Here is a 25,544-nt window from a genome sequence, read left to right on the forward strand (position 1 = left end):
AGGATACTTCTATTCCCCTGCACAGAGCTACAATTGCCAGAGCTCCCCGTGAAGAGGGATTATTAAGCCACTCAAGGAATTGTAGTTTCAGGAAGGAAACAGGGATCTCTCTTAACTACTCTCAGCACCCTTAACAAACCGCAACCCCCCAGATTTCTCTCTTTTTTTTAATAGGATATTTATTAAGATTTTTTAAAGTATTACAATAAAGATGAAAAAATAACAAAAATACAAAATAAAAATAGTTAAAAACACACAGATTTTCCATTGCTAGTTTTCCTTTAGCTTGTTTCCCGGACCTCCTCATACCTCCCTTTTTTGTATTCCACTTCAAATTGTTGGTTGAGCAAATCCTTACCATTAGATTTTTACCTGTTTATAACCCTTTTTTCATATTCTCTTAAAGCATTACACCTGGAAACCACTTAATTTCTATCCAACATCATTCTAACATTCATTAATTTTACAAGAATTCTGTAGATAGTCTTTAAATTTCTTCCAATCTTCTTGCAACCCCCAGATTTCTCTGAGGGAAGCCACAACTGTTTAAAGTAGTACCCTAGTGCTTTTAATTGTATGGTGTGAACATGGCATTAGAAGCATCAGAAATAAGTGGCAAGTAAAATATAAAAAAAGAGTACTCGGGAAGTAAATTCTCCACTGGAGGCACCAGGACTTACTTCAGAATAAACATTCTGACAAGTGGCCTGGAAAGCCCATCATGTAACATTTGCACCTTTCGCAGCTAGACCATACCTTTTCTGCCTGAGCTTCCAGCGACCTCAGGTTGTTGGTCACAGTTTTCAACTCCTCTTCAAGTTCAGCACATTTGCTATTATTTTGGAATGGAGGGAGGAAAGGGGCCAAGAGGAAGAACAGTCATTGGGGGAGGAGGGAGGGAAAGAGAGGGAAGAAAAGATAGAGAAAAATGAAAACTGAATCTCAGAGCTTAAGAAAGGGCCTTGAAAGAAGCTGAACCCACTTGAGATCAAAGAGATAAATTAATCGCAGAACCCAAAGTTGCTTTGAAGGACTCCAAAATATTGTCCAAAAATCTGCTATGCTACTGGGCCATCACACACTTGCTCTGGGTTGGGTGAGCCAAGAGTCCCTGGTGGAAAAGCCTCCAAACAAATGCTGTCACATTTCAGCAGGGCCAAAATGGCAAGTTTCAAACTGTTTGCAGAGCTGCAACAATCTTCTGTCTTGATTTTCCATGGAATTCTCTTTCTGCACTCAGGAGCAAATGGAGATGTGACTTCTACAAGCACAACTGTGGGTTTTCAAATAGCCAGGTTGCTTCAGAATTATTTATTCTGCCAACGTCAGATGTTTTGGACTAAGCTCCCAACAGCCCAAGCGGCAGGTGTAGTCCAGAACACCTGAGGGCTAACTTATCCAAAACTCTTCAACCAACCCAGGAGGTTCAGCTTCTTCTTGGGGCTCGATCAGCTACAAAAAAGGTTAAGCACACACCTGTGCACACTCACGCCGGCATCCACACCAGAGACGAGAGAAAGCAAACACAGGAGAGGAAGGAGAAGGATAAAGGGGAGATCCAGCCACTACTGCTAAGAGGCATCTAACTAGAAGGTCAGGGTAGCCAGGAGATTTGGGTGGCAGCTAAAAAAACCTGATCATTCGGTTCACAGATACAGAGGTATGTTGTCTCCAGTACCTTCTCCTCAGCAGCCATTAATGCTTTCAACGTTTGATCCATTATCCTTAACTGTTCCTCCAGCTGTCGGGCTTGGCTGTTAGTGAACACATGAAAATGCACAAGAGCCATTCACAAAACAATCCGTGTGCGAGTAAAAAAGCATGCAGTGACCCAGACCAAATAAGAGAGCCCCCAGAGGAAACGACTCAGACACCACGGAAGCGCACAGACGTACGCAGGCGCAACGACACGCGCACACACACACTCAGGCGTGCCAAGGCATGCAGCAGATCCCCGCAGCTGCCGCTGGAAGATAGCCAGTCACCGTCCCGCACCAGACACTCATGTACTGCGACATACATCACACTTGCCGCACGGACCCCAGAGCCCTTTTCTAATTGGCCAGGCGGTGGCCCCTACCTTTCTGACAGTTCAGCCCGCTCCTCCGCACGCTCCAGGTCGCTCTCAATGATCACCAGCTTACGAGCCACCTATAGCAATGGGGAAAGCAGAAGGAGGGGGGAGGCTCAGGGCCCAGCAGCAAGATGGAGACTGTGGTGGAGAATCATCTCCCAACAACATCTGGAGGGCAACAGGTCAGGGAAGGTTGCCCCAAGTAACTGTGCTGCCCATACTTGAGACAGGGAGGTGGAGAGGGAGACTATTTCAGAAGGCAGGAAGCTTCAGGAGGTGGGGTACAACTCCCAGCGATCCTGCCCTTGTGAAATTTCAGCACACTCTCTCAAATGCTTGCTAGGCAAAAGGCATCACTTTCCGCCCCGCTCTTGTGGGCTTCCTCCACAAAGCTTCTCCGCTCAGATCCTCACTGTCTCTCAGTGGGTCACCCTGCCACCCCATGCCTTCTGCAGAGCATCTCAAGTCTCCCTACTTGTAAACAGCAGCCAAACCGAATAACCTCCCAAGGGCCCCCGGCTGCGCTCAAGTACCCACCTCTTCATACTTGCGGTCGGCGTCCTCTGCAATGTGTTTGGCCTCCTTGAGTTGGATCTCCTGGATCTCCATCTTCTCCTCATCCTTCAGGGCTCTGCTCTCAATGACCTTCATTCCTCTGGAAGGCAGAAATTACAAGGGTTGGAAAAGAGCTTGCTATTGAAGGCCCATTTGTGTCTCAACAATTCTGCTCCCCCTCACCCCCCCCCAAAGTTATTTCTGCGACCTGTAGGCAAATCAGCATGGCCTCTTTGATTTTGCCTAATTTATGCTTCCCTGGATAGTCCTGGGATATAAAGCACCTGCCTCCAAAATCTTCTGCAGCCATCGCTCTGGCTAGGGAAGTTTCAACAATTCTAAAACACTATTAAGGACTAGAAACTTCCCACAAGTACCTTCCTCACTGGTGGGCTGAAATTTTGGTTCCCCCTCTAGCTCATTGCACTTTTGGGTACCAAAATTAAACTTCAAGATATTCCAACTATCTAGCACATGTATGGCTGCCACTCACTCGTATGGGAAAGAACAATTTGGTGCCTCTGCTCACAAATACTTTACAGGTGTGTAAAAGGGTACAAACTTCCCTTCAAAACACACAGCTACTTACAGCAACAGGCTATTTGCTAGTTTGCTTTAAAAGGGGGGGGGGGGAGAGCCAGTGTCCATGGAATTCCCGTTTGCACAGAGGTGGCGTTCTGAGGCACTGTATGCATCAAGAGGACTGTGTAAGCCAGCCCCACATGCTTCTGGGGCTGAAAATGGTGTGCGGCTCAGTGGTCATGCATGCCTCAAATGCACACAAAGGGGGAGTTAACTGTATAAATTTGGAGAAATTTAATAAAATAATACCCTGGTGGACTGGGCCCCATGTCAGAGTGTGTGTGCATGTGTGTATGCTTGTGTCCACATTCACACCATAGAGTTGAAGCGCAATGATACCACTTTAAAAGGTCATGGCCTGCCCCCCATAGAATTCTGGGAGCTGTAGTTTGTTAAGGGTTCTGAGAGCACTTTGACAATCCCTGTTCCCCTCAGAGAGCTACAGTTCCCAGAATGGTTTAACAATCCCTCTTCTCAGGGAACTCTGGGAGGATATGGATGTGTGAAGAGGCCATTCAGGTGCCCCTCCTCCCTAGGTGCCCTCTTGCCAAGATATGCTGTGCATTAGGGTACGTGGCCCAACACAGCCGAGGCTAAAAGGCAGGCCAGGCCACAACAGCTGCTATGCTCCTGCCTCCCAACTGAGGTGGTTTTTTTTTGAGATTGGACAACAGTTGGAGGGCTATCCCCACCTTTCGCTCTCATCTGCCGCCTTCTCAGCCTCCTCCAGTTTCTGCAAGGCTGTTGCCAGGCGCTCCTGGGCACGATCCAACTCTTCCTCTACCAGTTGGATACGCCTGTTCAGAGAAGCCACATCGCTCTCAGCCTGCGGAGAAAGGAAAACACCATCACTTTTGAGGGAGCCGAAGAGGTGGTTGGGAAGCACACTGTGAAGAGGAAAGGAGACCTCAGCCAGCTCCCCCCCCCCCCCCCGGCGTCCTTCAGGTGTTTTGGACTACAACCCCCAGAGCTGTAAGTCTGAAACATCTGGAGGGTGCCAGGCTGGGGGGAAGCAGACGGAAACAAATAGGGGAAAGTGGTGTTTTGAGGGGTTAGTAGAAAATAAGCAACCAATAAGCTTGGTTGACCACAAACTTGACATGAGGCAACAGTGTGACGCAGCAGCTAAAAAAGCCAATGCAATTCTGGGCTGCATCAATAGGAGTATAGCGTCTAGATCAAGGGAAGTAATAGTGCCACTGAATTCTGCTCTGGTCAGACCTCACCTGGAGTACTGTGTCCAGTTCTGGGCACCACAGTTCAAGAAGGACACTGACAAAGTGGAACGTGTCCAGAGGAGGGCAACCAAAATGGTCAAAGGCCTGGAAACGATGCCTTATGAGGAACGGCTAAGGGAGCTGGGCATGTTTAGCCTGGAGAAGAGGAAGTTAAGGGGTGATATGATAGCCATGTTCAAATATATAAAAGGATGTCACATAGAGGAGGGAGAAAGGTTGTTTTCTGCTGCTCCAGAGAAGCAGACACGGAGCAATGGTTCCAAACTACAAGAAAGAAGATTCCACCTAAACATTAGGAAGAACTTCCTGACAGTAAGAGCTGTTCGACAGTGGAATTTGCTGCCCAGGAGTGTGGTGGAGTCTCCTTCTTTGGAGGTCTTTAAGCAGAGGCTTGACAACCATATGTCAGGAGTGCTCTGATGGTGTTTCCTGCTTGGCAGGGGGTTGGACTCGATGGCCCTTGTGGTCTCTTCCAACTCTATGATTCTATAATTATTAAAGTAGGGGATTCTTTAAAAAAGCAGACTGTGGCCATGTGTGTCCCCATCATCGCTTGCCTCATCTGTTAGAATATTTCTCAACTCTTTCCTTTTCATGTGAGTTACTTCATGATACACCTCAGGCAGTCTGATCTTTCACTCACTGAGGGATCAAGAACCACTTTCACTTATAGACAGTCAAAGGAAATGGACCCCCCCATCTTTTAGAGTTAAAACGTGAAGGATGGGTCTTATAGATCAAGGGTAAGAACACGAAGGGTGGGGAGATGAGGCCCAGCAACTGCCCTTTACAGGTGTGCTGCCCTGGATGCAACTCCTTCTGCTTCCAAAATTTAGATAAAAAGTGGCCAACACAGCACCCTCTGTATGTTGTCAGATCCCCAACTCCCACCATCCTCAATGACCGGTCACGCTGGCTGGGGCAGAAAGGAGTTGGGGATCCAACAGCTTCTAGAGGGTACCTCGTTGGCTACTGTCATTCCAGATTTCAAACTTCTTGGGGCAGAGAGCTGTCTTCTCCTTCACACCAGCCTGACATACTTCCAGACTATTTGCTCAAATCATGGAGTAAGGAGGGAAATGCATTTCCCCCATGAAAAGCTTTGGGGTCTCTGCATAGAATCATAGAGTTGGAAGAGACCACAAGGGCCATCGCGTCCAACCCCCTGCCAAGCAGGAAACTTAAACCAAGCAGGGCATAAGCAGGCCATGGGAGTTTCTTGGAGTCCTGGACACGACCCAAAGAGACAGCTCAGACTCCTGGCTGATTCTCCAGGGCTGGGCTGATGCTGAATCCTCAGCTAAGTCAGCAAGAGAAAAAACCACAGCGCATGGGGAAGTGGCCTGCACTCTCAGATCCTCTGTGCCAGAAAGGGCACCAGTCAGTAGCTCCAACCCAACTTGTGGTGGCCCACGTGCCAAATATCATCCTATCGGGGAGGGGAAAAGAGTTCAATACTTTTTATACAACTTGTCAAGGGACGCCTTATTTTACAAGGAATGTCATTCTCTACCATTTTTATTCTAACATGAAATATGAGCAAACCAGACTACCTAATTTTAAATACTTCCACAAGTTCACAGTGACGTGTCAACTTTGATGGAAACTCCACTGTGTGCAACAGAGCTTACTCACTAGGAAGTGGGTTTAGGACTGCAACCTAAGCCACATTTTCATGCTCTTCTGCAAACTCAGTTGCTGTGGTTTTTGATGCAAAAGCCTCCCTATTGCTTAGGATCTCCAGTGCAAAAAGATCAGGAATAAATACAAGTTTCTGGAAGTCAAAAGGGCGACGCCACATTTCAATGCACTGAGTTCCTGTTCACCTGGGTGGGGCCTGCACAGAATTACTTCCTGGGCCATTGTGGCTAAAGTAGAGTCCATGTGTGCTTTCTGAGGCTCTCAGTGTTACAGCACTTTCATCTCTGGGGAGGGGAAAACTGGCAAACAACCCTGGTCTCAAGTGTGGAAAAAACCAATTAGGAAGCCCAGTTAATAATTACATCAAAACTGATCTCAACCCAGTTGCAGTCTGCAGTGATTAAAGGTCACCATCCCACTTCCTGTTCCCAAAGCAGAAAGTCAGCCGAGGCTTGCTTGTAGTTTCCTTGAAAGTCCCAAAATTATGGCCTTGCTCTCTCCCTCCCCCCCCCCGCCTTTCCCCCCTCTTTCTGCAAAGCAGGGCTTTTCCTTATATGGTAAAGAAAACTACCCATGACACCGGAGGGGCACCAGGGCTAGCCGATAAACACAAGTTTCTGGTCTGTGTTTGCTCATAGTTTCACTATGAGAAGACCAGGGATTAATGATTGCTGCTGGGCTTGACAGCAACTATTTCCCTCCCCCTCCAGTCGTCATTCTGAAGTGAATGGGAAGGGAAAGGCACCCTCCACCCTGCAGAGACTCCCCTTCAACAACTCTGCTAGTTACCTGATCTCTGTGTTTTAAAGGAGTATCCTCACAGGATTTGGAATTTGCACAATACACTGGCCATTTCTTACAGCCTGGCCTTTAAGCGCTTGCCTGCTCTCCAGCCCAGCACTGCCATTCTGCAGCAGGCTAGACAACATTTTTTACAGACTATCAACTTTTGTGGACTTGCTTAAATGACCTTGGCTTTAAAAGTCCTTGGGTTGATAATATATCTCCACCCCACCCCCACCCCAGGATGGCTTCTACATTATTTTCATGCTGCTGGAATTTGTTAAATGGGTTGATCTGAACATGTGCTTTGGGGGATTTATTTATTTATTATTTATAAAAATGAATCATGTTTGCTTTAATCTGTTTTTCCTACTGTCTATTTGCTGCCTCCAGTCTCTTTGGAGAAACAAGCAAGCAAGAAAAATGTAAAATATACATGCAAGGCTTCCTTAACGAGCAACGTTTTCTCAGATGCTGAGATGAGCCCCCAGGCATAGGACTGTGGCCTGAATTGCAAAACCATCTAAGTCAGGGATGGGGAAACCTGGAATCCCAGCAGGCAGCATGGCCAATGGTCAGAGACGGCAGGAGTTGGAGTCCTGCTCCATCTAGAGCCCACATCCCCAAGCAGCCCTGGCTCCGGGTTCCCTCTGCCCCTCCTCTTCTCATCCCCACCTCCCTGTGCTTTGCATGGTGATCAAGCAAACAAGTGGGTCACGTGCCATTAAGTCAAGCATCCACCCCACACGGCACCTGCCCAACTAAATGTTTGCTGCAGAGAAAAGGGCAGGATCCCAGCAGGCAAACAGGAATAGCAACGAAGACCCCACCTGCACTATACATCCCTTTTCATGGCCATGGCTTCTCCAAAGAACCATGGGAGCTGTAGTTTGTTAAGGGTGCTGAGAGTTGTGAGCAGACCCCCCATTCCCCTCAAGAGAACTACAGCTCCCAGAGTTCCCCAAGAAGAGGGTTTGTTAAACCACTCTCCTAACACCTCTCAGTAGCCTTAGCAAACTACAAGTTCCCAGGATCCTTTGAGAGAAGTGATGGTGTTTGAAGTGCTTGAAATGGAGGCGGGAGGGAGCTGCTGGCATCCTGAACATTTTGTTGCAGGTGCCCCTTTCCCCCCAGCTTGTGTTTTAACCCCCCCCAAAAAAAAACCCAAGTCCTGATCTGAACAGCTATATGGCAACCCTGTGCATAGCAGCCATGTGAAACTCAGCCTTGTGGCAAAGGAAACCAGATTCAAAGATGTTCACATTGGTTTTTCTAAATAAAATGGTACCAACATCAATATGCATATTTACTTAGAAGTCAAGGGAGATTATTCCCATGAACACAGGATCACAGCTTGAATGAAACTGGTTAGCAGTGCTCAGGGAAGTTGCCCATCACCCAGGCATCCATGATGTCTGAGTCACCCGCTGCACCTGCACAAGGCGGAGTTCTTTTGTGGGTGAATCTCAGACACACGCTTGAGAATTTGCAGCCCAGACAGCACAACCACACACTAACAACCTGGATGAAGAGAAGGTTGCACCAAAAGCAGGGCAGGAAAGTGCACAAATAGGGGTCTTTTTCAATAGTAATGATGGCCAAGTGGAATCTCTGGAGCGTTTTGTCATTTTAAGTACACTGTTAACCTGCAGAATTATCTGCCACAGGGAGTTGTGGTGTCGAGTAGCAAAGCCATTACTTACACCAAGAAAGGACACAACAAAAGGTGGGAGCATATTCTCCCAGATTAGGAGAGCCAGGGCAGGAGCAATGACCCCCAGATGTTGCCATCACCCAGCAAACCTGGCAGCCAGCATGGCCAGGGTTCAGGGAAGGTGGAGAGCAGTATTCTAGCAACAGATGGAGGGCCAAAGTTTGGCTGAGCAACTCCCCTGGCAGGCAACAAGGAATGCCATGGGGGTGCATGAATGGTCTGGCCACGGAGAAGGGGGGGGAGGGAAATGTTTTCCCATAACCAGCACCCCTCATGCCCCAATCTGCTCTGCAGAAGACTTTTCTTACTATTGCTATTTTTTGCTAGCCTACTAAGAGAACTGGTAGGACAGATGATGTTTCCATTCTGCAGGAGGCGGCCATCGAATGGGCCATTGTGAGAAACAGATGCAGGGCCCGAAGGGTCTTTGGCCTGATCCAGCAAAACTATTCTTATGCTCTTTGATCTGATCCAGCAGCAGGACTCTTCTGATGTTCATTGGGAAAGAACTCTAGTCCGGGGTGCGGAACATCCTCCAAATGTTGCCAGACTACAACTCCCATCATCCCTGACCTTGCTGACGGCTGCAGCTGATGGGGGAATGGAATCCAACAACTTAAGGAGGGCCAAAGGGTCCCCACCCCTCCTCTGGTCAACAAATTTGCACAGGTATAACACACAATGTGGTTTGTGACCCTGTATTGGGAACATTCCAAAATGATTGTTCAGCTGCCTTTTGAGGCTGGGGGCAGGGCAAGATGTGCACAGAGGGGGGTGGTCTCTCCTTCATTGGGGATGGAGGGCCACCTATATCAGTGATTCTTTAGCTGTGGGTCCTGCATTGTAGGGGGTTGGATTGTATGACCACAAGGGTCATCTAGAGTCTAACCCTCTGCAGTGCAGGAATCTTTTGGCCAACGTGGGGCTCAAATCCACGACCCAGTCTATGATTCTAAGTGGCATCAGCTGTGAAAGGCACAGAGAGGGACACACACACACATGAAGGAACCAGCACTTTCTACTTTGGGAGCAAACATGGGTGTAGCCAGGAATTATTTTGGCGGGGGCGGGCTTTTGTTGCAGGGGCAGAACCAAGATATCTGCAAATGAAATTGGTCAGTTAGTTATGTATATTTATTTATTTATTTACTTGATTGGGGGGTGCAGCCCCCCTGGCTACACCCATGGGAGCAAATCCCCCAACATTTTAAAGAGAAAAGTTAATAGGGTGCAGAGGCAGGACACTGGGTTTAAGTTGGGGAGGAATTCAAGTCTCTGCTTAGCTTTAAACGATTTCTGGTTTGCATTGACTAAGTCTCTGAGCCTCACCTACCCGCCACCCCCCCCCCAAGTTAGGGAAGGACGCTAGCTCAGAGGGGGAAAGAACAGCAGCTCAGCCCCTTCTTCCAAGTTCGATCCTTAGCAGTTCGAAAACCTCCTGCGCAAATCCCTGGAGAGCCCTTGTAGCCAAGACTGAAGCCAAGATGCTCCAATGGTCCCGCTTGACACCAGGCAAATTTCTGGGTAGGCTATGAGGCTGGCATGCCAATTTCTGCTGCTTACAAGGAAGTCCGGATAAACCGGAATCAAAGTGTGCACATTAATGCATGTCCTCCACAACCATACTGTTTTGCATGGATTTTACTCCGTTTAAAAAAGCAACCACTTTGAACCCCCTCGCTGTGCCCAGAGCCCCGTCCTCTTCATCCCAGAGGTGTAAAGGTGGGTTTTGCGCTACCCCGAATTCAGATTTTCAGGGGCATGTGGTGCAGACTTGCCCCTTGCGCCACCCCGCGCAAAGCAATCCTAAACGGTAACTCGCTTCCTCTCCGAGCCTGAGCCCCAAGCGACTCCTGCAAGGCTCTCCTCGGCCTCGGTCGAAGCCGCGCCGCGCCAGGCTCCCCTTGCAAGGGCCAGCTCGCTTCTCGCGGGGAACTTCCCCAAAGCGCCGCCTTTGTTCGCCGAGGCGAGGCCATCGCAGCATCCCCGGCAGCCCCCTTTGTCTCCCGAGGAAGCTTCGGGGAGGCTCCTACGGGGCGCGCCTTGCAAAGCGCGAAGGGCCCGAGGCCCGAGGAGGGAGACGGGGCTCCCTCTCGTCTCCGGGATGGAAGGGCTCCCGACTCCAAGCGGGGCTCCCCAAGTCCCTCCTTGCTAGAAATCCGAGACGGGAGCTGGAAAGAGAAAGACCCCCCTTTCGCGCTCCGCGTCTTCCCGGTTCCCAGGCGAGCTGGATCGGGGCTCTCGGCGGAGCGCGCGAAGCTCCCCAGAGGCGCAAAGGCGCAGGAAGGGCGGGCGCCGCCCTTGGGAATGCGGCGCCCGGCGCGATGCTCGGGGGATGGCCGCCGCCGCCTACCTGTTCGCGCAGCGCCCGCTCCTCGTCGAGCTCCCGCTGGAGGCGGCCGGCCCTTTCCTCGGCGCCGTCCGCCTGCTCTTGCAGGCTGCGGATCTTGCGGCGCACGGCCTCCAGCGAGCTGAGCCCCGCCGCCATGGGCACCGCAGGAGAGAGCAGGAGGCGAGGCTGCCAGAAGGGGAAGCGGGCCGCGGCCGACCGGCAAGCAGCGCGGCGCAGGGCCAGGAGGCAAGGCGGCGCCCACCCCGGCTCCTCCCGCCTCGCCGCCTCCGGAAGTCCGCCTTCCCGGCCCCGCCAGCGCCCACCTGCGCCGCCAGCAGACGCCGCGTCTCGGCGCGGAGCCGCGCCCTGCCCTGCAGTGGGCTGCGCGGACACTTACTCGCAAGTAAGCCGCAGTCGTTTCAAGGCCGCATCTTCAGCGCCTGGAGAACCGCTCAAGCCCAACCAGCATCATCGAGATCTGCGGGACTTCCTGCGGGTGAAATGCGCTACGGATCGCGCTGCCTAATTCCTCGCCCAATTTATATGTGGAGACCTCCACCCCTTTTACACTGTTAGTTTGGAAGTAAACCCCTCCCTTATTAGTTTTTAAAAATCAATAATATATATATACATATATATCCGGCTTGATTGTAACAAGTGGAATTGTAAAACCAGTGGAATTCATTTCCTAGAATTCCTCGGGAGTGAGTCCCGCTACAGATCAAAGCCATGGGATTTGCTACTGAGTACGCCTGGTCTAAGGGGTCACAAGGAGTCAGACACGACTAAACAACAACAACAACAAGCATGTCCATGATCAGTTTGCATGCAGACACAGTTCCTCACATACTTTTTTTGCAAGGCCCACAAAATCTTACAGTGGAGTAAACACTTCTGGGATCATGCTATGTTATCTGCTTTTGATTGCCTCTCTGCATTGGTAAAGGGACCCCTGACTGTTAGGTCCAGTCGTGGCCGACTCTGGGGTTGTGGTGCTCATCTCGCTTTATTGGCTGAGGGAGCCGGCGTACAGCTTCCGGGTCTTGTGGCCAGCATGACTAAGCCACTTCTGGCGAACCAGAGCAGCGCACGGAAACGCTGTTTACCTTCCCGCCAGAGCGGTACCTATTTATCTACTTGCACTTTGATGTGCTTTCGAACTGCTAGGTTGGCAGGAGCAGGGACCGAGCAACGGGAGCTCACCCCGTCGCAGGGATTCGAACTGCCAACCTTCTGATCGGCAAGCCCTAGGCTCTGTGGTTTAACCCACAGCGCCACCCGCATCCCTGCCTCTCTGCATAAGAGTACCCAAATATTTCCCCAGTGAATGGCCCTGAAGAGGCAGGCAACCTCTGGACAGGTCAAGCTTGCATGAGGGATGCTCTTTCAGAAATACCTCAAATCCCTGCTTCAATAAATCTAGCATGTCAGGGTTATGCCTTAGCTTGTTTTCATGGGCATACTAGCTATCTAGATGTTTTTGTATCAGTAGTGGAATGTATTAACCAAGCAAATATATTAACCATTTTTGCACATGGAGGAACAATCCTGTCCTGTGAGCCCTCCCTTGCTACCTGAAGTGGAATAGCCCTGACACAAGATGAGAGAACTTGGTATTGAATGCAGCCAGATCTCGCATTTCCCAAGATGCAGCCCCCTGACCCACATGACTCTTGCTTGGGTAGCAAGGAAGGGTCACCTGGCCCTGTTCCTGTGCTGTGGTGGACTAAGCGGCTTTGTCCCAGGCCTGTTCTCCTGGAACTGCCCCTGCCCCAGCCTCTCTCTCCTCTTTGTACTAAGGCAAAATGCCCTGGGGCAGGAATGGGTGAGAGGTTTGGGGGTTGCTGCAGCAGAAAAGGGGGAGGGTGGAAGTGAATGGAGACTTTGCAGAAAAGGTGCACAAGTGCTACCTGGTGGTCAAAGATTCACAGCACTTCCAAGGTGGAAGGTGTTGTGCTCCCAGGGACAGATAGATGCTTTGGCTCCAAGTGATACTACAGCAACATTTCCTGGCTTCAAACCATCTAAAGAGTTGAGCCAGCTGTCACAATAGCACTGTAGGAAGTAGTTGCCAGGGACTGAGCCTGCTAAAGATTCCCAGCATTAATTGTTTAGCAGGCTACCTAGCAAGAGCCAGATATGCAAAAACAAGGCAGACTCCCACCAACAGAGATTGCGAAAAGGCCACCATAACAATGCAAATGAAATGGGAGGACATGAAATGGAACGCCCTCCCATCAGATGTCAAAGCGATAAACATCTACCTGACATTCAGAAGACATCTGAAGGCAGCCCTGTTCAGGGAAGTTTTTAATATGTGACATTTTAGTGTATCTTTCATCTTTGTTGGAAGCCACCCAGAGTGGCTGGGGAGACCCAGCCAGATGGGCGGGGTACAAATAATAAATTATTATTATTATTATGAGAATGATAGGTGCTTTTCTACGTTTCTGACAACCATTATGGGAGATATGCAGTGCAATCTTATGCATGTCTATTCAGAAGCAAATCCTGTTGTGTCTGATGGATATTACTCCTCTGTTTGGAAGGGCTGGAGCTCAGTGGCTTTGCATGCAGATGGCCCCAGTTTCAATCTCTGGCACCACCAGGTATAGCTTTGGGATTTCTATTGTCTGAAACCCCATGAGAACTGTTGCCAGTTAGTTCATCTACCTCAGTATTGTCTCTACACTAAGGGTCTGATTCAGTACAAAGCTGCTTAGGTTTTTAGGGTTGTGGCCTTAATGCCACTTAGCATTTGCTGGCATTCAAATCATTTCACATGCCTTATCTCACCATTCCTCACAAGAGTCCTGCAAGGTAGACCAATATTATTACCATCTCTATACTGGTCTATGTTTGCAGGGAAGGCTTAGAGAACTTGCATGAATTCTGAAAAGTATGCTTGTTCAAGATAGCAGCAAACAGAATTGTGGCCTCTGTGCAACTCTAGGTGTGTTCGGTGGGGGAAGGGGACTTTACATCCTTCTATTTGGGAAAGAGCAAAGAGGTTTTAAATTGGCTCTGAACATGCTTGTGTTATAATGCAAATGGAATGGAAAAATTGTGCCCTGCCCCCTGAGAAAACAGGAAGGGGGAAGGAGCAGGACTTGCTGGGCTAGAGAAAACTAGGAAGAATACTGGCTGAAACACAGGGAATGTCAAACCAGAGAATCGCCTTGAGTTGAACACTCCATATTCCAGAGTCATTCTAGGATAGGTGGGGCTTAGTGACAGCAGGATGCTAAAGTGCTGTCCAAAATACTCCAGATATCTCCAAGGAGTTTCATAGCAACAAGGCACAGGGGGATTCTTGGCACCACCAGAAAAACCACAGTGGAGGACAGTCGAAGGGCAGTAGAGGAGATGCCTTATGCCATCGCCATTCCTTCCTTCTGATTGCAGAACCAAGTGGAGAATACCAAAAAGATGCCTCTTGTAACTGACTCCAATTGGCTGGTCTTGGGGGTTTGGTAAAAAAACGAAAGCGGATCCTAAAGCCTGCCTATTCCTGATCTCGTCCAGTACTGCTGTCTTTGACTGGCAACAGCTTGTCAAGGTCTCAGGCAAGGATCCTTTAAAGCAGTCTGGTGCCCAGCTGGCTGGAGTTGATGGGAGTTTTAGTTCAAAACACGGGGGGGGGGGGGAACCAGGTCACCAAACTTCTATAGTGGTACCTCGGGTTAAATACGCTTCAGGTTACATACGCTTCAGGTTACAGACTCCGCTAACCCAGAAATAGTACCTCAGGTTAAGAACTTTGCTTCAGGATGAGTACAGAAATCGTGCTCAGGCGGTGCGGCGGCGGCAGCGGGAGGCCCCATTAGCTAAAGTGGTGCTTCAGGTTAAGAACAGTTTCATGTTAATAACGGACCTCCGGAACGAATTAAGTACTTAACCCGAGGTACTACTGTGCATGCAAAAGCCAGGGATGTCTGCCATTGAGCTATGGGCTTCTCTTTTTCTGCTCCCCACAGGGAGTGGTTTCCTCACTCCTGCCTTATCTCCTGATATGAGCTATGGCAAAGGCTAGCCAGGGTTTCCGTTTGACTAGGATTTGCAACTTCAGTTAAACTTTGGCTTCAAATCTTGGTCAGATGAGTCGCCAAGTTGGGTGTGGTGGGTGTTGGCCTAGGTCAGAATCAGCTCCTCCTCAGCCCTGGTTTAAGCATGACACCAGGTATATATATATATTTAAAACCCAGTAATTCGACAACCTACCTGGCTGGGACTGAGCACTTAGCATCTACAGAACCTTCTGCCAGGTTTTCATCCCCAACCAGGTGCGTCGTCTCTGGTGACTGTGTGAGCAACAGGAGGACGCCAGGAATCCAGTCTGTGGCACGTGGCTCTGGTGCACTAGTTGTTTCTACATGTGGATGTTTCTGCTTTTAACACACACACACACACACACACACACACACACACACACACACACACAGAGCTTCATATTTAAACTGAGCTTCAATTGTTTGCTTTAAAAATGCCCCTTTTAGAAATGAATGGAGAAGTCTGCAAGGAGGGTATTTTTTTAAAGAGAGAAGCTGCTTAGCCCTCTTCATTATAACAGTTTCCTTTCCACAAGACAGGATGTTCCACATGTTCAGAATTATATACTACAGAGGTCGGCACATGGAAAATATTGTTCTGGTCATCCAAATGGATTTTTAGTTGAAAGCTGTGTTCAGAAGCCAGAAGGAACTTGGCCTGCTCACCTTCCTGGGAGGGAGGAACCCCCCCCCCCACGGATGGCCATTTTGGATTACCATAAACCTCCTGAGGAAGTCTTCAAAACACACACAGGCACTCAGGGCAGAAGTGGAGGATGGAATAACAGGCAGATTTCAGCTGCCATTTCAAGCACCTGGGGAGTAAGCCCCAGATTACTCAACTCACCTTACTTTTGAGTATAATAGTATAGGATTGGGCTGAAAGGCTGCAATCCCTAAACACTTACCAGCCAGCAAACCCCACCCCACTCAATCTACTCAGTGGGACTCGGTCCTGAGTCAACATGCTGCACGAGTAGTACTGATATCTCTCTCTCTCTCTCTCTGTGTGTGTGTTTGTCTCTCTCTCTCTCTCTCAAACATAGTTTTCAAAGCAGAGCAAGTTCAGATGGGGCTGCCTGTACTACAGCTTTCTGGCAGTGAAGGCTTCTGAAAGTAGGATCTGTGACAATTTAGAACAGTAGGGCACACCTTTACAGTAAAAGGGCACCTGCCAAGACTCTGCTGACTGGAGGAGGCCACGCAGGAACAGGATAGCAACACCCTAAAGTTACTCATTAAGCTGTTCCCTCCAACTACAGGCAAACCAGTGTGTCTCAAAGGAAGTGATTTGGAGGCTGACTGCTGTCTGCTTTGCCCATGACTAATGTCCCTGCAGTTGCCCAATCCCAGCCGGTAAAGGTGATCTCACTCCAGGGAGCCCTTCCTCATGCACACTCATTTAACATCCGTCCTTCCCTAAGCATTTTTCTGAATCAATCCAGGAAATTATTTCCTCTCTAGGCAAGTTGGCCTTCTAGATCAATCAGCACTGGATCTCCTTTTGCTGCTTTCTACAAAAAGAAACCCCACACCTAAAAGGTACAGGATGGGAAAAGATGGGGAAGGAGCTCTCACTTTCCTTTCAACATTTGCAAGCCAATGTGCCTGCTTTCTGAATTAAAGGGAAACGGCAAGAGTCTCCTTCTGAGAATCCAGTAGCATTTCTCAGCTCTCCCCAGCCTTCATCTGAGACAAGCCATTTCAAAATAGTCTGCATTCTTTTCCTTATAAGGAATATCTCCCCTGGATCTATATGCGGTTCCTTTGAACAAGTTAAATAAACCGGCTGGCTGGAATGCTAACTTCCATCTATAGAATGCCACATACGGGGGAAACACATCTGAAGCAGATTAGACGCAGCCTGTCTCTGAGACGACGAGTCATTCTGTGGTTCTATGGCTGAAATTAAGTCAAACAGATTCCTGGGCACAAGACTTTCTTTTTTAATCCTATGCAATGGACTGAGCAGAAATAAGAAAGAAGTTTGTCTTCAAACTTGCACTGGATCGTCTTCATTTAACACCGCACTTTTGCCCATTCTTTCTAAAACCACTTATGTATAAGGAAGTTATGCTACCATTTTTCAAATGAGATAAATATAAGTGACATCATCTGCTTGGGATGTGCATCACTCGCTCTAAACTTGGGAGGACGTCTTTACTTGGAAAGAATTTCCCTTGCACCGTAAAGGACGGGGAGCTACAAATGTCTGAGAGTTACATGCATGGGACTATTTAATACTCGTCAAGGGGTAGACAGGTGGGCGGAGTGAGAGGCTGCAAAGGGTGCAGCTCTCTCCCATACCATATAAAGTGCTGAGCTATATATAACCCCGATGCTTATTCTCTGGATCTATCTCCTGCAGACTGCAGACCCAGCAAGTATCACCTTCCGGGCTGAGTTCTCACAGCTGTAGTTTTCTTGACAAACCTTCTGACTTTCAAAACCAGAAGATGGTTTGGAAGTTAAGAATCATTGGCCTACCTGTACCCTCAAATCCTTAAGCACAGACATCTTTTGGTAACCTACTGGGTATCCATTATATGCATTGGAGCCTCAACTCAACAACCCTAATTATTTACATCCCTTCCCTGTTTTATGTGTATCAATATGTGTCTTTTGAATAGTTGCAAAGATTTTAAATGTAACATCAATTATCCCTTCATCCTCTGCCTGCATATTGACCCCAACAGACATCTTTCCCCTTAGCTTATGAAGCAGTAGCACTTCACACGCTTGGAGGTACCCAAAATGAACAAATGGTACCCATGCTCTTTGGTGATGGGGTGACTGTCATCGTGCAAGGAAAATGGTCTGTTCCTGCCCATCCACCCATGTCAATAGATGCCTGGCCCTGAAGATGGACTTGGGTGGCCTTAGAGATTGCTTGGGCTGAGGGCAGCCCAAATGTTAGTGGTGTGTGTGATGGTGGAAAGGGAAGGGTACTCACATCTGCAGCCTTTTTCTCTGCCACCTCCAACTTTTCCTGGGCATCTTTCAGGGACTCAGAATATTTGTCCAGTTCATCTTCAGTGCTCTTCAGCTTCTTTTGCAGAGACACCAGCTCATCCTCCAGCTGGTTGTGGCGTGGGGAAAGCAGGGAGGACGTGTGGGAGAAGGGGGTGCAGCAGGCAAGGTGATCGCGCACAGGAGAGGTGCAGGTGCAGAAGGACAGATGGACAGAGGAGGAGAGAAGGAGGAAAGAGGGAGAGAAGGAGAACCGTTAGCATCCTCTCAGCACGGTACCTTGGTGGCCTTCTCATCCGCAGCCAGCAGGCTCTCTTCCGCTTTGTGCTGCTCTTCCAGAACCCGGTCCCTCTCATCCTCAGAGGCCCGCAGTTGCTTTTCCAACTGCAGAATGTCCTCCTCCAACTAGCCACGCATGTTAGAGGCAAAAGAGGAGGAGACAGACAACACACTCAGATGCATTTGTGTCCAGGGACATTGCCCTGCCTTCAGCCACCCTCTTGGATTCCTCCCACCCACCCTGGAATTAGCAAGCACAATATTTTTAAAGGTCTCCATCACATGGGCAGACAAGACCAGAAGCAGGAGAAAAGGCATTAACCAAGTGGCATGTGAGATCTGAGCCGTGGACGCAGGCCCATCCACAGGCCAGTCAACACCCTGTGCTTAGATATAGTTATTGACTTAGAGGGTTTGGTTGTTCTTTTTATTTTTTAACCCCACTCTGGAGATCACTTTTAAAAAAGTGGGGTGGGAGACAGTCCCTGATTTGAACTCTACCCCAATTCAGCTATACCTAGTCACTAGTAAATCTTGCTGAAACCAACAAAACAAGTTATTTGTGAGTAACTATTTTCAGTGGGGCTTAGTCATGACAAGCTTGAGCTGGCCTGGACTGATTGATGGCAAGGACCCTCATGCCCACTTGGAAGTCAAGCAGAACAGGGAATGTTGGGGCTTCCTCCCACAGGGAGGCTGTGGGCTCAATCCTCTAGGCATGCCTCCTCAGGATCAGGGCCCTTGAGCCCAATGGGCAGCCTCACCGCCTGGCCTTCTGCATCTTTTCTCAGAAGTAAAATCCCATCCCCATGGGATTTTACTTCTGGGAAAAGAGGCTTCTGGTCCTGCTGTAGGGATTCTGCGCCTCTTATTGCAGTGAAACTAGTTTGACGCTCAGAAAGCTGGCAGGCCGGCCTGTGACTCCCTGTGTCAAAACGTCCCACGGCACACCCTGCTTCTCTTCCGCCGCGGAGCGGGGCCTGCTACTGTCGAGCCACCGTCCAGAAGCGTTCCCCTTCAGCCAACTGCTTTCCTCAGGAGGAGGTGCAGGTCCCTTCTCTCCCGTGAGCCCAGCTTCTTCCAGGGGCAAAAAAGAAAGACACCCCCACTTTTGGCAAATTTCCTCGACGGCCCACCGCGCGCCCTCTTTCTTACAAAGCACTCCAGAAACCCAACGCCGGGAAGGCAGAACCTCCTGGAGATCCACGGACCTTACTCCCGAGGAAACACGTCGAGAATCGGGAGGGTCGTTTGCTGGCGCGCCCCCCTCGCCTTCTCGGAGGGTGGTTCCCCACATTCCCCAGCCCCACTCCAAACTCCCTCCACTCCCCTGCGGGGCCCCGACGGGGCGTCCGCCCACCTGCTTGCTCCTGTCCTCGGCCGCCTTCTTGTCGGCTTCGGCTTGCTCGGCCCGGTCCAAGGCGTTCTCCTTGTCCAGTTTGAGCATCTGCATCTTCTTCTTGATGGCATCCATGGCGGCGGCGGCGGCGGCGGTGGTCGGGGGTCAGCGGCAAGAAGAAGAAGAAGGTCCCGGTTCGAAGGCGGCGGCGGCGGCGGAGCTGTGCGTCTGGCTGCTGCTGCTGCGTCTGGAGCGCCTTCCTGGAGGAGGCTGGGCTGCGCGGAGACGAAGGGCCGGGCTGAAGTGCGAGCGCCTCCCCAGTCGCGCCGGGCAGATAAGTACCGCCGTCCCCGGGGGCCGAGTGCATTCCTGGAGACATCCAATACTTTTTTGGGAAAGGGCTCGCGCCGCCCTTCCTCCGCCCGCCCGCCTCCCCAGCCCTCCTCCTCTCCTTCTCCGCATCCTTTTCTCTTCTCCCTGCCATTTGATCCCAGAGATGCCTATATAAGGGCAAAGAGGGACGGGGCGAGACGGCAGGAGCCGCCGCCGCTGCTGCCGGGAGCCTCCGTCCAACCTCGCGGCCCGACGGCGCTTCTGCTTCTTCCCCCAAGACGCGGCCCAGGATGGCCCTCACCGGCCTGGACGGCTTTCCCAGGAGGCGAGGGAAGACCACCACGCCTTGGACGGCCGTTGGGCTCTGCTTGGCCCCTTGCTGCCTTCCACCTCCGCCGTCAGAAGCGGGAGATTCCTCTGAGCGCAAGTGGCCAGCGCGCCCTGCGCCTTCCCGTCCTTTGGGGCATCTTGTGAGAAGAGGGTGATGGACCCGATGGACGCCCCCCTCCCAGGCTCTTTTTACCTTTATACAGTCCAGGGAGAAGCGGGTTCAAAGGCAGATTCAAGCCATTAAGCTCTCCAACTTCCTTGGATTAATTGATTGTATTTCCTAGATGCTTTTCATTCAAATGAATCCCAAAGTGGTTTGCAAACAATAAAGAATATCGTAATACAGCATAACATAACATCTCAAGTGCAGCATATAAACCATATAAAATAATTAACAAATCATCAGTGAAACAATTACAATCTCTTTTATAAAATTCTTTACTGATAACCGTGAAGAACGGCAGCCACCGAAATCAAAGCTTGAAGTTTGGCAAACTCAAATAGACTGATTGGTCCTGGAGTGGGGAGGGAGGCAAGCTGGGGTTTTGCCTTCCCCACCCTTTTGTAATTGTTATGTACTGGAAATCAATAAAACTATACTTACAATGAAATTTCAAAAAAACAGTTAATAGCTATGGAACACTATTAACAAAGCAATGAAAAACAAGCTAAGCATCACAATTACATCAAAAGTCATTATATATGGCATTTATAACCTATAAAACATTCGTCTTTGGGCCACTCCTCCCTCAGCCTGATCTACCTCATCTTGGGAGGGTGACACTGAAGGAAAGAGAGCTGGGCTCTGTAGAGGAAGGGTAGGAAATCTATGGTATTTCTTTTGTTGAGGGTCGCACTCCTTTGGGCATAACCTTCCACAGGCTGCATGCCAATGGTGGGCGGAGCCAGAGACAAAAATGTTCTGGATTAACTGATCTGGAATCAGGACAGCCTGGCTTTGATGTCCACCGTGGCTACTACCTCCGGTAAGAATGCCTAGGCTTGACCCGGCTATAGAGTTCTGCAGCTGGACGCCTCGCATGCCGCAGCCTCTCTCTGCCACTGGGTCACTCAAACCTCACCTGGGATGGAGCCGCAGCTGGGCGGGCACATGCTGCAGCCCTGGCAAGTGGGCAGCAGTGTTGCTGCCTACTCTCCTCTGCACCTCCGGGTCAGGCTTGACCCAGGAATGGAGTTGCGGCTGGTGGCGTTTGGCGCAAGGAAGCTGCCTGTCTCTGCAGCTCCCTCACACGCCAGATCCAGGCTCTGATGAGGGAGCCTGTTGTGGTGGCCCCTGGACCATGGCCTCCCCCCCCCCAGCCTTTCTCCCACACTACAGCACTGGTCCAACTGGATGCCTGTGGCAGGAAACATGCAAGCAGAACCTGAGCAAAAGAGGCCTCTTCTCTTCTGCAGTTTCCAGCAACTAGTGTGCAGAAGCATAGAAAGCGTGTGGTGATGAGATGTACATAAAAAATCCAGGCAAAATGAGGAAGCAGAAAAAGGAGCCCTGATGGGATGGAAGAGTGGGCAACTCCAGAAGGCATTTGAGGACCACATCAGGTGCGCCCCTGGGTCTCAGGTTTCCCCTCTTATGCTGTAAGAGAAATGCAAGATCTAATTGTACTAAAAGAAACACAATAAAATCAAGCAATAACATGTTTTAAAACTTAGATGGACAACCAGTTTAAAACCCATCCATTGCTTGAATTGAAACAAATGTACCGTACACACAACTCAAATGCTACTTACAATTTTTTCAGACAATGCTATAGTGGAAAGGCCATGTTACAAATTTCTGTTTCCCCCTCCCCGCATTTCCTTGTTGCAATAACATGCCAGAGACAAAACAGTCAAAGAAAGAAAGAAAGAGACCAAGTGTGCTCTCTTAACTTGCTGCCTTGCTGATTAATCAACCCCAGAATTCATTGGTTAACCTCCAGGGTAAAGTTTATTGCCCTGTTTTAAGATATGGGAGAGGATTTGGATTAGTCAGTCTTCCTTTGCTGCAGGAAACTGAGGTCCCAACCCCACAATCTTTCTCTCTCCCCCACCCCAGTAACAGTTCTCAGTCTTCGAACATAGAACTACAAGACAGACCTTTCTGTAGAAGTAGAGCATTTGCTCTGCGTGCAGAAGGTTCAATCCCGCCATCTCCATGTTGGGCTCATGAAAAGCTCCTGTCTGAGCCAGTGCAGAATCTATACTAGGCCATATGGATTCATGGTCTTACTCTGTATAATGTTTCTAAGCATGCACAGATGTTCCCCCATACATATTCAGATGGGGAAGGCTTCTGAGGCCTTTCTGCCGGCTTTGTTAATGAGTTATTTAAATGGTTTTATTGATATACTGTACACTGTTTTATGTATTTTGCCTTTTACACCTTTAGCCTTTTTGAAGTAAGTAAATTAATGCTATTATTATTATTATTATTATTATTATTATTATTATTATTATTACTACTACTATGCCTGATCCGATTGCTTCTTATAAGTCCTGTGAACAGGGCAGGGGCTATACTATGATCCATCACACTCATTGTTCCAGATAAATACAAAAATGCTAGCAGTAAGATGAACTTCACATCAATCAAGAAGAGCATGTATATAAAAATTCCCCCCCCCTGCACTGCAGTAAGACAGGAGGAAGAGAGTTCAGAACAAAGGGGATGACTTCTGAGTCAAAGCAGCTTCATGCCAGCAACTAAACACCCTGCGGGGATATTCTAACCTGCACTATCAACTGTCCATGCAAAACAAGCTGCTGATCACTATTCCAAATTAATAATGTTTGCAGAGTGTTGCCAGTGCCCTAAAGGCAGCCTTGCATGTCACACAGCCAAGTTTGCCCTTATCATAGAACTGTATCCTGTCCCAGGGTCCTCAGAGACTGTGCCTGGACCACGTAGTTCAAAGTTTGCAAACACTCGGCTGTGTTCACACCAGAGTTCACACGACCTTTTTAGGGGGAGCTGAAATCCTTGAGGACATTAAAAGTCCATTTGTTTATTTAAGTGTTTTTAGGTCTCTCAAGGTAAATACCCCACAAGGCAGCTGACAATTACTTAAAATACAAAACTACAAAAACAGATGCTTATAAAAACAAAACAATAAAACACCACAAATGAACAGAAGATAAACCTTTTCATTTCATAAAGTCTGGCTAAAAGATGAAAACTAGCTTCAAGGGTAGCATCACAACTGAGGGTCTGATTGGCTCATGAAACCCTTTTTCTGCTTTTCACTCACAGGCCAGGCAGGGGAAGAATATTTTCGTAACTGCAGCAGCCCTGGTAGATCAGATTTTGGCATGTCATTACATTTCTAATGGGAACAACACATGTGGGAACTGAATGTGGAATGACGTCGGCAGAGGTTAGGTTCGGGGAGGTATAAAAATATTTAGCTTTGAGCTACATAAGTCTGCACTTTCCCCTTTCCCACCGCCCCAATTGCTGACAATTTGCTTAAAATGACATTAATAAAAACCCACATTCATTTGTGTTGTCCATGAGGCAGGGCACCCCACACATTGGAAGCCGAGGGAGTGCTCCATTTTTCAGAGTTAAAACGGGATCTTTTTGGAATCGGGCTCACCCCTGAAAATGTTTATTCTAAGAGAAAGTATGATCCCCCTTGAAAGGAACTTGATGCCCTCTTATACTCCACAAGTCACTGACCTGATCAGAAGGACATGGGGCCCAGATCATTGACTCACACAGGGATACAATGGGCAAACTCTTCTGAGAACAGATAATCTGGCTGCATGTCTACACAAGCAGCAATCCTGATGGAGTAGGATAACTGGATGCAAGCACAGCCTGGCTGGAATAACAGAATCATAAAATCATAGAATTGTAGAGTTGGAAGGAAACCCAAGGATTGCCTAGTTCAACCCCCTGCAATGCAGGAATAATACTCTCAGTGCATAAGAATACCCAAATATTTCCCCAGTGCATGGCCCAGAAGAGGCAGGCAACCTCTTCCACAAACACCTCAAATCCCTGCAGCAATAAATCTAGCATGTCAGGGTTATTGCCTCGCCCTTTTTTCATGGGTGTACTAACTATCTAGATGCAGGGATTTAGTTGTTTTTGTATCAGTAGTGGAATGTATTAAGCAAGCAAATATATTAACCATTTTTGCACATGGAGGAACAATCCTGTCCCGTGAGCCCTCCCTTGCTACCTGAAGTGGAATAGCCCTGACACAAGATGAGAGAACTTGGTATTGAATGCAGCGGGATCTCGCATTTCCCAAGATGCAGCCTCCTGACCCACATGACTCTTGCTTGGGGAGATGGAGGTGCCCAGCAAGGAAGAGTCACCTGGCCTTGCTGTTCCTGTGCTGTGGTGGACCACAGGAAGCGGCTTGGTCCCAGGACTCTTCCCCTAGAACTTCGGCCTGGGAATCCCTGGGCGCCTCAAAGGAACCTGCCTTGCCCCGTGCCAGATTCTTTGTCCATCTAGCTGGGTATTGCCTCCTTTGACTGGCAGCGGCTCTTCAGGGTGATCGTGGGCACAGATCCATCACTTCCATCACTCACTGCTACCAGATCTTTCCTTCTTTTTCAAACTGTAGGCACATCACACAGAGCTGCAGTGAGCAGCCTTCTCTGAGGGTGGGCAGCTTGGAGTCGCAAAATATTTCAGGCCTCCCAATTTTCAACCCAAGCAATGGAGCGTCTTGCTCAACTGCAGGCCTGAAGCATGTTAGGGGCCAGCAGCTAGAGTGACTGAGTGTATAATTTAGAGACATTCCCTTAAATGGGATGGGAATCAGGAATATGTAATTTGTGGACATGGCCTAAAGGCATGTAGGCCTGTCAGAGCACAGCAAGGCATAAAAGACGGTGGCATAAATTGGAGGGAAGTATGCAGGCTGAAATCGTTTCTCTGCTCCCCCCACTTCCTGCTGCCTACATTCTTGGATGTACATCATACAACATGATGTCCAATGGAGAATAAATACAGTATTGATGGCAGCACTGGGGGGTCCTCCAGAGGTGCTGAAGCCAAGCAGCTGCCCAGCAGTACCATCCCCAGGTGCCCGTTTGAAACACCTGCCTCTGGCATTTGATCTCTGGGTCTCGGTTGAAACAGCTACAACAATTTCTCTTCTTTTCCCTGTGCTTTGCCTATGGACATACCTTCCAGAAGTCCACCATTTATTTGCTAGTCCTTAAGGTAGCACTAGACTTTTTAAGGGATGCTTCACATGCCCTGTTTATTGTTCATGACGCCGGTGGCGTTGTGGTGTAAACCACAGAGCCTTGGGCTTGCCGATCAGAAGGTCGGGGGTTCGAATCGGTCCCAGCTCCTGC

The 25,544-nt window shown here is 49.1% G+C and overlaps 1 protein-coding gene across 17 annotated transcripts in view; it reads right to left on the reverse strand.

Annotated features, from left to right (window-relative positions):
* The window catches only part of TPM1 (tropomyosin 1), a gene marked incomplete at its 3' end in the record, with an annotated part of 32,975 nt that extends 13,092 nt beyond the window's left edge, over positions 1-19,883 (reverse strand). For 3 of the 17 annotated variants that reach the window (XM_081887804.1, XM_081887789.1, XM_081887803.1), the window contains exons 1-5: positions 10,941-11,090; positions 3,904-4,037; positions 2,612-2,729; positions 2,081-2,151; positions 757-832 (exon numbers count right to left, since the gene is read on the reverse strand). In XM_081887804.1, the coding sequence (XP_081743930.1) occupies positions 757-832; positions 2,081-2,151; positions 2,612-2,729; positions 3,904-4,037; positions 10,941-11,075 (534 nt within the window). In that variant the 5' untranslated portion in view covers positions 11,076-11,090. Of the gene's footprint in view, positions 1-756; positions 1,755-2,080; positions 2,152-2,611; positions 2,730-3,903; positions 4,038-10,940; positions 11,286-17,921; positions 18,048-18,217; positions 18,344-19,577 lie in introns of those variants that run through there. The other 14 variants (XM_081887792.1, XM_081887793.1, XM_081887800.1 and 11 more) reach the window with 10 other exon arrangements.
* Between the last annotated feature and the right edge of the window lie 5,661 nt (positions 19,884-25,544).

Source organism: Podarcis melisellensis (assembly GCF_964234715.1).
Source record: "Podarcis melisellensis genome assembly, chromosome: 14".
Taxonomy (NCBI): domain Eukaryota; kingdom Metazoa; phylum Chordata; class Lepidosauria; order Squamata; family Lacertidae; genus Podarcis; species Podarcis melisellensis.